At 37.8% G+C, this 12798-nt stretch overlaps 1 protein-coding gene across 3 annotated transcripts in view; it reads left to right on the top strand.

Annotated features, from left to right (window-relative positions):
* mylk4 (myosin light chain kinase family member 4) overlaps nucleotides 1-11600 on the top strand; it is an 83902-nt gene extending 72302 nt beyond the window's left edge. For all 3 annotated transcript variants that reach the window (XM_002934392.5, XM_012965429.3, XM_004915305.4), the window contains 7 exons: nucleotides 74-215; nucleotides 1843-1913; nucleotides 2065-2193; nucleotides 5661-5813; nucleotides 9276-9354; nucleotides 10002-10073; nucleotides 11570-11600. In XM_002934392.5, coding sequence (XP_002934438.3) covers nucleotides 74-215; nucleotides 1843-1913; nucleotides 2065-2193; nucleotides 5661-5813; nucleotides 9276-9354; nucleotides 10002-10049 — 622 coding nt within the window. In that variant the 3' untranslated portion in view covers nucleotides 10050-10073; nucleotides 11570-11600. The remainder of the gene's footprint in view (nucleotides 1-73; nucleotides 216-1842; nucleotides 1914-2064; nucleotides 2194-5660; nucleotides 5814-9275; nucleotides 9355-10001; nucleotides 10074-11569) is intronic.
* Nucleotides 11601-12798: the final 1198 nt, after the last annotated feature.

The raw sequence follows: 12798 nt of genomic DNA on the forward strand, positions 1-12798 counted from the left end.
AAACAATCAACATTGTACTCATCTAAAATGGTGTAGACAATGCAATAATGTCTTTTCTCCATCTCTTTAACAGCGTTAAAGGGGGTGAACTCTTTGACAGAATAATTGATGAAAATTACAATCTGTCAGAAGCAGACACAATACAGTTCATCAAGCAAATCCTTGAAGGGATCCAGTACATGCACCAAATGTACATTGTTCATCTTGATCTTAAGGTACAGTATGATGACTAAGAGAATTTATTATGGCACTATGCCTGCGTGCAACTTTATATTAAGGACTAGCTGAATCCAAATATGGCAGATTCCAGTGAAAAAAATAAAAATCTCATGGTTTATCATGTAAACACATTTGAGTTCCAATTCAATTTAGAAAAACTTATGTCACTTTTTATGACTTGAAAACTCTAATGGAAAAAATTGGAACTGAATTAGAAGAAAAGTTTTTTTCTCCTCAAATTAAATCAAATTGAATTTTTATTCAGCCTAATACCGAACCCTTATACAAAGATTTGGAAATGCTAAAACAAATCCTCATGCTAATTTGCATCTTCAAATGTGAGCACATTTACAAAAAAAAACTTGCACTGAAAGGTATTTCTCACCTTCTATTATCTAATACATTAAGCATTCAGATTAGGTTCAGGCATTCAGGATCTGAAATCTTAACATTAGACATACAGAGTAACATATAAAGCAATCAATAACCAATAGAAGAGGTGAAGAGAGCTCTGCCCAAATGAGCTTACAATCTACAAGGAGAAAGGGTTGAGACACAAGGTGTGGGAATGGGCATGACCAGAGTTGTGAGAGGTGTGGCACAGGGTATTGCTAAACTAGATTAGGGTAAGAGTTATGAACTGCTTTGAATGTGAGAGTCATTAGTTTGAATTTTATCCTGGATGGTAGGGGAAGCCAGTGCAGGGACTGGCAGAGTACAGCGCTGTGGAATATGTTGGCGCTTTATAAATAAATGTTAATAATAAAATAATAATAATATTCAGATTCATCAATATCCTGAACCAAATCTATTTGCTTTGCACCAACCATATTAAGTAAAACAGTGTGACTGGGGGGCAGGTATACTGTACTGTACACACAATTAAGACAGTTTAAATTTAAAACATTTATTAAACACTTTCCTGTCAGGAAAGTGTTTTTCGAATCGACACAGTTATCAAAGCAGATGGATGCATGAATTTGATTGTTTGACTGCTTTAGCATATTTGATGATATAGATGTTATATGGTTATCACTTTCGTTTGTAATAGGCTCGCACGAAGATTTAGAAACCTTTATTCCACATCAAAACATTAAAATTGCCTTTTTAAAAAGATATTGTTTTGTGGTTACTAGAATCTAATTTAACCTAAAAACGAGGCAGTGGTTTGAATGACAGGCAGGAAAAGGAATAGAAGGGGGCCTGGATAGAATGATAATTAGAATAAAGTTACAACAATAATAACATTTATGGAAGAGGGGCCCCAAGAGAAGTAAATATGTTATTTGCAGGTCACAAAGGGTATGGGGCTTGCAAAAGGGTGGAGGGGTTGGGTGGGTCATGGGGGGTTAATAATCAGCACAACAGGAATGGATCAGGGCTATAGTCATGCTCACCAGGATTTCTTTTTCATTGGGGTGATAAGGCTTTGCTAACATAACAGCATGGGGCCCCTATGATTTCTGATGGTGGCCCTGTGGAATAGGGAAAATACATACAAAGATGTAATAAAGATGCTAGTATTTAAAAAAACAAACAAACAATCAACTTGCATATTATACTCAGGCATTTGTTCAAAAATGTCATCAATCATCCATTTATCCTTTTGTCTTTATCTTACAGCCTGAGAACATTGTGTGCGTAAGCCGAACAGCATATCAGGTCAAAATAATAGATTTTGGTCTCGCTAGAAGGTATGTACACTAAACAAAGAATAGGTAAACTATATGTCCCCAATTCAAATAGTTTATCTTGTCTTTATTTTTTCTTTTGAAAAGCATTGAAAAATGTGTGCTGTATATAAGCACTATTTATACAAAGTAATATGTTTTATTTCTGCCTCAGATATAAGCCAAGGGAAAAGCTGAAAGTGCATTTTGGAACTCCTGAATTCCTTGCTCCTGAAGTTGTGAACTATGACTATGTCTCATTTCCCACAGACATGTGGAGTGTGGGAGTCATTGCATACATGCTGTGAGTTGGCTTAGAAATGCATATATTTGTCTGTTATTCATGAAACGTACTTTTGTTCCCCCATATTATTTTTGAGTCCCTGCCTGGAGTTTTGTGTACTCACTTTTGTAAAAACAGCATATCTGGAAAAAGTTAGCACTACTTGATTATTGAGGGGAAAATATTTTAGAAGACTTGTTTTTTTCCTAAATTGGTTTTCAGTGATAGATTTTGGTACCACATATAATGCATTATTTAGTTTAAAGTTTGTATCAGGGCATATTAACCATTTAGACTTACCCACAACATTCTCTAAAAACATACTAATGAATTGTATTTGCATTTTGGAATATTCTATATAAGGGTTTTTTTGAATGGTGGTAAGGAGCCATTTATATGAACAATAGTCCTTATTCAGTCATAATGTCTTCAGTGTGTATACATGTACATAATCATGTAATTATCTTACAGTTTGCACAAATACAATTACTGCAATATTATTCTGACAACCACTCATGCACAGTTAAATGCACATCCTACTAACCTTTATAAAGGCTAACAGAATGCACCATAGAGTTCAGTGGTATGTATCTGTATAAATGTACCCTCCCCCACACACACAAACTTTTACCCTTTCCTCCTGCTCCTGGAAAACTCACCCCATACAATAAATTTCCTGTTTCCCCAATACTCACTGCGCTGGTACCTGCACAACATAATGCATAGTGACAAGTTACAGAAGAACAGGACCTCAGCGTAGAAGAGGTATGGGTCTGTTGCCCCCCACCATGCCCCCTAGGCACATGCCTCTTCTGCCTACCCACAATTCCTAGTTATAATATTTGCCCTGTTGTGTATACCTTTTTTATTTTTTCTCAGTTGGTGACTTATTTATAGTATAGGAAAATAATCCTATATTATTAGGGACCCTGAAAGTTTAAGGAGAACTCCTTATATCTTTAGATTCTTTTACTATATTAAATAAAAATATAGAGAATAATTTGTAATGATAGTCAGTGCTCAGTGCTTCATTTAAAGCTAAATGTAAAGCATTTTTTACTTGGCATTTATTGAACAAAATTAAGATTTAGCAACTATATACAAGAATACTTGTGTGAAGCAAGTTTAATTAACAATTTCCTTTTGGCAGCAATAGAAACTGGCTGAGACACCAACAAATCTGAAAGTGTCATCATATCAGCAGAACAAACACTTCCAGTTCCCCCTAAAGGGTCATTAGACTCAAGGTCACATAGTTCTTAGCCTGCCAAGTATGATGCCTGCATGGCATCCAATTTTCAGAGGGTTGTATAATAGTCCTGCTTTTGCTCATGTGTCAGTTGTGTGTGTATCACAGCCCAGCTAATTCATTTCTAATTAATTTTTGTCTCATGACATTACTGGGCCATTCTATCCTGTTAAATGTTATTTCCCCCACAGTTGTTGAAAGATAGCAATACAATATATCAAGGGTAATTTGCTTTATAGAAACTCAGCCATCAAAATGAAGAGTTTTATTATGTGTTTTTAAATGTATATGTGTAGTACATTTAGTATACTTTTCTGCTTGTATTAATAGTCCAACTGATGACCATATAGTTGCCTCCTTTCTTTCAGTAATCAAATTTATAGCTATTTATATAACAAGAAAAAAAGTTAAAAGAGTCAGGCCAGATTGGAGGTTTTCTATAAAAGACTGATCTTACATTGCTGAAGCTGGACTAGAACTGTAGGAAAGTGATAAGAAAAAAATCTAATACAACAGAATTACAAAACTGAGAGTATTTAAAGAGCTGGGCCGTGACGTGAGAACGAATAGTATCTAAAAATATCATAACTAACCTGCTTTGGGAAACAACACGATTGAGTACACTGAAGCATTAGTTTACAAAGAAAGCTATTTCTTCATGTAGTATCTAGTGCAAGTTCTTACTTTACACTTATGAATTATGACTTGGGCACAAAGCACAAAGGGATTCTTCTTTACAACTGTCCAAGATCAGGGTTTAAGTCCAGGCTTCCCATTATGCACTGGGTCTTCCTACTGTTTTATTCCGTCCCATACAGTCTCTTCCTAATCTATGAATTTAAATCTCAAACTTTTAGAGCACTTAAAAGCACCTATTGACCAGACACATACTTTGTACTGGACTTTAATGAAGGCCTATACCAATCCCTCATGACTTCCATAATTACAGGATCCCACTTGCTTAAAAGTAGTTGCTATAGTGGGTGATATGGCAATAGTGTGTTTGGTTGGACATTACAGGTTGCACCAAACAACAATTAAATAGATTTTGTGTAAGATATTAAATGAGATAAAAAAAAGTGCTAAAGTTCATATTTTACACCATGTTTAAGTGTATATAAAATGAATATTATTGTACAGTACTGCAGTGTTTTTCAACCTTTTTTGGGCAAAGGCACACTTGTTTCATGAAAAAAATCACGAGGCACACCACCATTAGAAAATGTTAAAAAATTTAACTCTGTGCCCAGCAGCAGTGCCCCCCTAGTACATTGGTGCCAAGAGCAGTGCCCCCCTAGTACATTGGTGCCCAGCAGCAGTGCCCCCTAGTACATTGGTGCCAAGAGCAGTGCCCCCCAGTACACTGGTGCCCAGCAGCAGTGCCCCCCTAGTACATTGGTGCCAAGAGCAGTGCCCCCCTAGTACATTGGTGCCCAGCAGCAGTGCCCCCCAGTACATTGGGGCCAAGAGCCAGCCCCCCTAGTACATTGGTGCCCAGCAGCAGTGCCCCCATAAGTCAGTGTGCCCCGTGGCCCCCCCTAATACATTGGTGCCCAGCAGCATTTTACTTCTGCTCTTCGGCGGCTTCAGCAGCATCTTCCCCTCACGCGCGCCGCCTCTGCACTTCTGCCTACACGCGACCGCACACAGGCCCTTTTATAACGTTGCGCCCCGTGCGTACTGACGTCACCCGTACACACGGGGCGCAACCAATGACAGGGCCCGGATTTTATTAAAGGGGGCCCGAGCTACTAAGAAAAACTGTAGCATCGCCGGGCCCCCTTTGAAAGTAAAAATTGCGGCCCTGCCTACGGCACACCAGGCAACATCTCGCGGCACACTAGTGTGCCGCGGAACAGCGGTTGAAAAACGCTGCATTACTGAATACCTTGTTGCTAATATATAAATAAATTAATTTGCTTGTATGCCAGCTAAATGCAAAAAAAGTAAACAACTTCCATGCTCATCGATGCACCTTCCTCTGTACAATATAAGATTAAATTACCAGTACCTGTTTTTATTTTTACAGTTTTGCACTGAAATTTCTTCTACTTTTACAGCTAATTCCTGCCCTGAGCCCAACATGGGAAAACACTGGCAGTATTTCTTATGTATCTTCTTTATATACATTGGAGATTCTGTGCGGTCATTACTATGATTACAGAATTGTGACATGAGCATTGTACAAGGTATCATAGAATGATGAACCTTGATCATTTTTGTGGGTCTTCTATATTAGATTAAGTGGACTATCTCCATTCCTTGGTGAAGATGACAACGAGACTCTAAACAACATCCTGGCATGCCAGTATGATTTTGAGGGCGAGGAATTTGAAAATATTTCTGAGGCTGCCAAAGATTTTATCACCAAATTGCTTATAAAGGAAAAATGGTAAGGAGGCAGCATGCATAATTTTATTACTATATACTGCTTTACAAACATGTTTATTTTTCAGCTGTCTGTTAATACTCTTACATCTGAGCAGCAGTGTTGAGAACCTACATTCATACATATTGTTACATGCAAATCCTACCGAAATGAAAGGAGAAGTAAACCCTTATTATTGTAAGAATAGGGCCCCTGCATAGCCACCTCCCCTCCCACATAAAACAAACTCTCCAGAACAGTCCTGCTCCCTGTACCTGCCATTAAAAGGCAAAGCTAGGGTTAGAACCCACCCTATCTTGTAGCATCCCTAACTCACTGTAATGTGACAGTAATGGCACACTGATTTCACTTTGCAGCTCTGCCTGTTGAGGTCAGGAACAGAGAACTGGGCAATTTTAGGGTGTCTGGCTTGTTCAGTTTGAGAGAAGAGACTATGCTTAGAATATATAGTTAGTTTTACTTTAGAAATTCTGACAACTATTTTCTGCACTTTTACAAATAATTTCAATGCGGAAAATAATTTTTTAAAAATATCTTTATCTTAAATATGACCAGTATGCATCAGCACCATGCATAAAAAACAAAATATGATAAATTGACCTTTTAGGGCAGTGATCCCCAACCAGTGCTTGGTGAGCTACAAGTTGCTCACCAACCCCTTGCATGTTGCTCCCAGTGGCCTCAAAGTAGGTTGCCTTTTTTAAATTTCTGGCTTGGAGGCAAGTTTTGGTTGCATAAAACCCGGTGTAAAGCCAAACAGAGCCTTCTATAGGCTCCCAGTCCACATAGGGGCAACCAAATAGTCAATTATAGCTCTTATATGCAACCCCGGGAACTTTTTCCATGCTTGTGTTGCTCCCCAACACTTTTTATATTTGAATATGGCTCACAGGTATAAAAGGATGGGGATCCCTGTTTTAGGGGATCATTTATAATACAGTGGATATAAAAAGTCTACACACCCCTGATAAAATGTCAGGTTCCTGTGCTGTACAAAAATGAGACAAAGATAATCATTTCAGAACTTTTTCCACCCAAACAAACTGAAATCTTTTAGGTGGAGGGAAGAAAACCAAAAAAACTAAAATAATGTGGTTGCATAAGTGTGCACACCTTCTTCAAACTGGGGATGTAGCTGTGTTCAGAATTAACCAATCACATTCAAAATCATGTTAAATAGGAGTCAGCATACACCTGCCATCATTTAAAGTGCCTCCGATTAACCCCAAATAAAGTTCAGCTGCTCTAGTTGGTCTTTCCTGACATTTTTTTAGTCACATCCCACAGCCAAACCCATGGTCCACAGAGAGCTTCCAAAGCATGAGAGGGATCTCATTGTTAAAAGTTATCAGTCAGGAGAAGGGTACAAAAGAATTTCCAAGGCATTTGATATACCATGGAACACAGTGAAGACAGTCATCATTAAGTGGAGAAAATATGGCACAACAGTGAATTACCAAGAACTGGACGTCCCTCCAAAATTGATGAAAAGACGAGAAGAAAACTGGTCAGGGAGGCTACCAAGAGGCCTACAGCAACATTAAAGGAGCTGCAAGAATATCTGGCAAGTACTGGCTGTGTGGTACATGTGACAATAATCTCCCGTATTCTTCATGTCTGGGCTATGGGGTAGAGTGGCAAGACGAAAGCCTTTTCTTATGAAGAAAAACATCCAAGCCAGGCTACATTTTGCAAAAACACATCTGAAGTCTCCCAAAAGCATGTGGGAAAAGGTGTTCTGGTCTGATGAAACCAAGGTTGAACTTTTTGGCCATACCAGTAATTCCAAAAAATATGTTTGGCGCAAAAACAATTACTGCACATCACCAAAAGAACACCATACCCACAGTGAAGCACGGTGGTGGCAGCATCATGCTTTGGGGCTGTTTTTCTTCAGCTGGAACAAAGGAATGGCTTCACTGGAAGAAGATTAAAGTTTTGGAATGGCCCAGCCAGAGCCCAGACCTGAATTTGATTGAAAATCTGTGGGGTGATCTGAAGAGGGCTGTGCACAGGAGATGTTCTCGCAATCTGACAGATTTGGAGTGTTTCTGCAAAGAAGAGTGGGCAAATCTTGCAAAGTCAAAATGTGCCATGCTGATAGACTCATACCCAAAAAGACTGAGTGCTGTAATAAAATCAAAACGTGCTTCAACATCATTAGTATTAGTTTAAGGGTGTGCACACTTATGCAACCAGATTATTTTAGTTTTTTTGGTTTTCTTCCCTCCACCTAAAAGATTTCAGTTTGTTTTTCAATTGAGTGGTACAGTTTATAGGTCACATTAAAGGTGCAAAAAGTTCTGAAAAGATTTATCTTTGTCTTATTTTTGTACAGCACAGGAACCTGACATTTTATCAGGGGTGTGTAGACTTTTTATATCCACTGTACATCTGTGCTTTCATTTATCTAAAACAATGTCAGAAATGCTAGCGAGTTATCTGGCATTGATTATCTTTTTTATTTTTAACAGGCAGACTTTTTAAAAAAAAATGAATAGCCCGCCTGGCTTTACATTAACGAAAACATACAACAGGAAAAAATAAAGCAATTAACTGCAGAAGACACATGCGAGTTTAAAGAAAATGACCCCCCCCCCCATATTCCCCCTTAGCAAACTGCATCTAATGTTCACTGGGCAGCTTCCCAATTTGCCACGTACCTGTGCTGAGAATGTAGAATAGTGCAGCATGGTTGGTGGCCGGATGTATGGCTGTGTCACACGTGTGAGTTGAATCCCAGAAGTAGCATGCCCACTTGAAAGTCAATCGTGCCTTGGTTTCTAGTGTGTGCATGCTCTTGGTCAGAGATCAACACTAGAAGTCTCCACATCGGACATAATAAAGCCAGACACTACAGCCGCCAACACAGTTAATGAATAGATAGGTTTGTAATAAGAGAGTTAAGGTGCCCATACACTATAAGATCTGCTCGCTTGGCGATGTCGCCAAGCGAGCGGATCTTCACCCGATATCCCCACCTACGGGTGGGCAATATCGGGTAGCAAGGGACTTAAAAAAAAAATAATCCGATCGTTTGGCCCTGGGGCCAAACGATCAGTTTACATTTGAGCTTATGGGGCAGTCGGTTCGGGGACCACATCAACGAGCCGATGATGCCCCCGATCCGACCGGATTTTCTAACCTGGCTGATCGAGATCTGGCCAATTTCAGGCCAGATATCGGTCGGCCAGGCAGCTCTGTTCTGCCCATACACGGGCCGATTAGCTGCCGAATATCGGCAGCTATAGTCGGCCCGTGTATGGGGACATTTAGTCCCACACCAGTACTCTTGCAGTGGCATACACAAATCCTGGCCTTGAACAAGATCATATGCAACATTGCCCAATTCTTGTGTTTTCTATTTCTTTCTACTAATCCCTTTGACTGTATTCTTCCCATAATCTTTTCCCTGTTCTGCATATTCAAGTCATTCAAAAGATTATTCCTCTTCTTAATTTCTAGCTGGAGAATGAGTGCTACTGAAGCTTTAAAACATCTGTGGATATCAGACTCCAACCTACACTATAGAATAAGTCAGCAGGTCAGTATTAGTTAGGATTATGTGACCCATGCAGTATTTTTTGTGCTTATTAGGCCAACAAGAAGAATTTTTTGGTCTATGTCTCCTTATTTGTTGCTAAATCCCATTTGCCAGCATGTGCCTTATAGTTATAGATCATTGAAAGCATCACAAGTTGGTCACTATATATTTTTTTTTTTGTTTGGTTTGGGCAGAAATTCAATATATTTGTGTTGTTGGTGTCATTTTCTTTTTAGGTAGCACAAATCACCAATGAATGAGATACAGATTAGATACAGATACAGATCAAACTGATCTGTTTTAACATGTGAGTGTACATTATATTGTATGTGAACAGTAACCTTTCACACATACTTGCTGATATTTAATTGTCTGGCCAGTTATCAGAACAGTCAGAATCTGTGATGCAGCCACACATAATTGATAAAACTGATGAATTTAAAACATACTTCTTTTGTATAGGTAGGCCATTGACCCTATTTGAGCTCAATAGGTTGAGTAACCGACTAGGTTTGTCCTTAGCCAGAAACTAATGATTAGACTGTCCAGTTATTGAATACATTTAGTAACTTTATTGATTCAGTTTAAAATGCTAGCTACAAAAATCCCTCACAAACGTGCAATAATACTGGTTATCTTTCTTTTAGTGTAACAGCGAAATTTGCCCTGTGTCAGACGAATCAGGAAATAAATGACATATTCCAGTATCAAAGCAGAAGGTTTGTTTACATTTTGTGTCAATTATATGTATATAACATGTATGTTATCATCTACTAACGGGTCACTCAGAATCAATATTCTTAAATGTAGTTTCAAAAAATAGATACAAGATTTAGGTAAAAATAAAGAAAGGAGTTACTGCTACAGATCCTTCGGAAATTTGCTGTTGCATGTTCTTAAATGCTCATGGCATATGCTCTTAGACTAATGTCACACTTAACTGTTACTTCTACCTGCTAAATGCTTGTATGCGGTATTGTAAATTTCTATGCCGATATTTTCCATTAGGGGAGAAAATGCCTGGGGAGGTATTAGCCTCTTTTTCGGAATGTAACTGACTACTTTCATAATTCTGATTAGAACCGCAGATCGTTATTGTTGCAGAGTATATATATATAAATAGTCCAAAGGGTCCCACACAGAAACCTTCATCTCCAGATAATAAAGGAAGGGTAGGAGCAGTGAATTGTATAAGCATTAGAACCTATTTAAAATAAGTATCTCGTTAGAGTAACCTTTTAACTGTCCAGCTCCATATTACTATGACTTTTCTTTACCTAATGTTAAGACTTCATGGTAGACACAATTAACTATTCCATATTACGTAGGCATGACATCATAAATAAAAAGAAGGATGGAGAGCCAAAATGCATTTGTCAACCAACTGTATATTCCCATTGCCTGTAAAAACAATGATACTGTATGATACTGTATATACCTGCAGAGAGTATATAATTCCTTCCATGCTTCTTTTCTGCTTACCGCATTCCATATTTATCATATTTATTGCCTTTTAGACACAGTTGTAATTTGTAAATGTTATTGCTAGTCAAATCACAGAGACAGATCCCCTCCAATCAAGACTCCAAATACTACAATACACATGCTAGTGTGTTAATCACACAGCTTTGTAAGGCATTGTGGGAATGCCACACAAATGTCCTTCTTTTACTAAAAATGATTAGTAATCTTACAAACTTGTAACATATAACTTAACATACATAAATCATATGACTAAATAAATATAAATTATTATTCAATGTTTCTTTTTCATATACCTCATTGTCCAGGTGATTCTACAACTGAGTTTATACATTAAAATGCACTTTCTACGTACATTTAATGGTAAAAATTGTCATTCCTAGAATTGGTAGTGTTCCCATACTGAAGGAAAAGTTATTTGTGTGAAAGGGTATGCATTTCATTCTATGCTGAGGAATTTCTTAAATGTGTATATATGTATGCTAGACATAGTGTGAAATATTTAATGATATTATATGTTAAATAATGTAACTATAACAGAAAGAATAAACCCCTCACATAATGTTTAAAAGCAAAGGTTTGTGGACTTTGGCATGCTAGTATTTTGCTCTTCTTCCCAAAGAATTACTCAAATAATAGACTTTTAAAGTCACACAGCCTAAACTAATAGAAAATAATGAAAAAATAATAAAATGAACTGCTGAACCAACTATTATTTAATCTTGTTTTTCAGGCATACCGCTGTGTGGTTTAGGAATAGTTAGGAAAAAAGTCAACATTTCTGATATTTGGACCCTCCTTGGCATGATTAAAGAATTTATCAGCTGGACCAGTTCCTTTTCAACTGTTGGATGGGTCTTGGTGTTACTAAGCTAACGTTCATTCGGCTTTCACCTTCACTTTTCCTCTGAATTCTAGAGTCTCTGGGTGTATTTGTGGTGGTGGATTCACTCATCATCTGACATTTTAGATCTTGGGGAAAGCAAGACTAAATTATGCTTAGGACATCAAACACTTCAGGTTTACATTAATTACTTTAAAAACCTCTTAACATTCTATAACTGATCATGTTCCTTAGTCTCATATATTATGCACATATTTTGTTGTGTATGTGTAACTTCTTTTAGACATGATTTACAATATATATTGTAATCATTAATTCTAATTAATTCTAAAACTATAAAAAATAAATAATGAAGACCAATTCAAAAGTTGCTAAGAATTGCCCATTCTATAACAAACTAAGGGTTGAACAACCCTTTTAAGGCATATTACACCCACTCATGCTATATACAGTACAGTGCTGTGTGTACAAGTAGCACTATGAAGTGTACTAATAAAATTATACATGCATACATCATATATATATATATATATATATATATATATATATATATATATATATACTCAGAGTAGGATTGACAGCACACGCAGGGTTTTCATATGAAAAATCTGTCCCTGATGAAAGTTCCAGATAGGAACTGAAACGTCGGACTGAATAAAGCCTCACATTTATTCATCTACACCTTTGTGATTTTTCATATGAAAACCCTGCGTGTGCTGTCAATCCTACTCTGAGTATCTATATCTCCTGCACAAGCACCCAGGTATTATCTTGTTCTTATGGTGTGCAGCTTTCCAGCAACTCGTTTATATATATATATATATATATATATATATATATATATATATATATATGTGTGTATTAAGCATTTCCTAAAATTCACAGGTACACGCCAAGAATAAGGCTGAAACATTTACAAATGTGAGTTCTGGCATCAGCGTAAGACTGGGCCGCCAGAGCCTAGACCCAAACCCCCCAGGGTGTTCCCGTGATCCTTCGGTCTCCCTCCCCCAATGCGCCACAGGTAAGTTTCATTTAGGCGCGCTTGGGGGAGTGGTCGGAGGGTGTTGGGGGCCCCTGCAGGGAGGGGGGTCTGAAGGCATCGGGGGCCATAGGAG

This window comes from Xenopus tropicalis, chromosome 6 (assembly GCF_000004195.4).
Source record: "Xenopus tropicalis strain Nigerian chromosome 6, UCB_Xtro_10.0, whole genome shotgun sequence".
NCBI lineage: Eukaryota > Metazoa > Chordata > Amphibia > Anura > Pipidae > Xenopus > Xenopus tropicalis.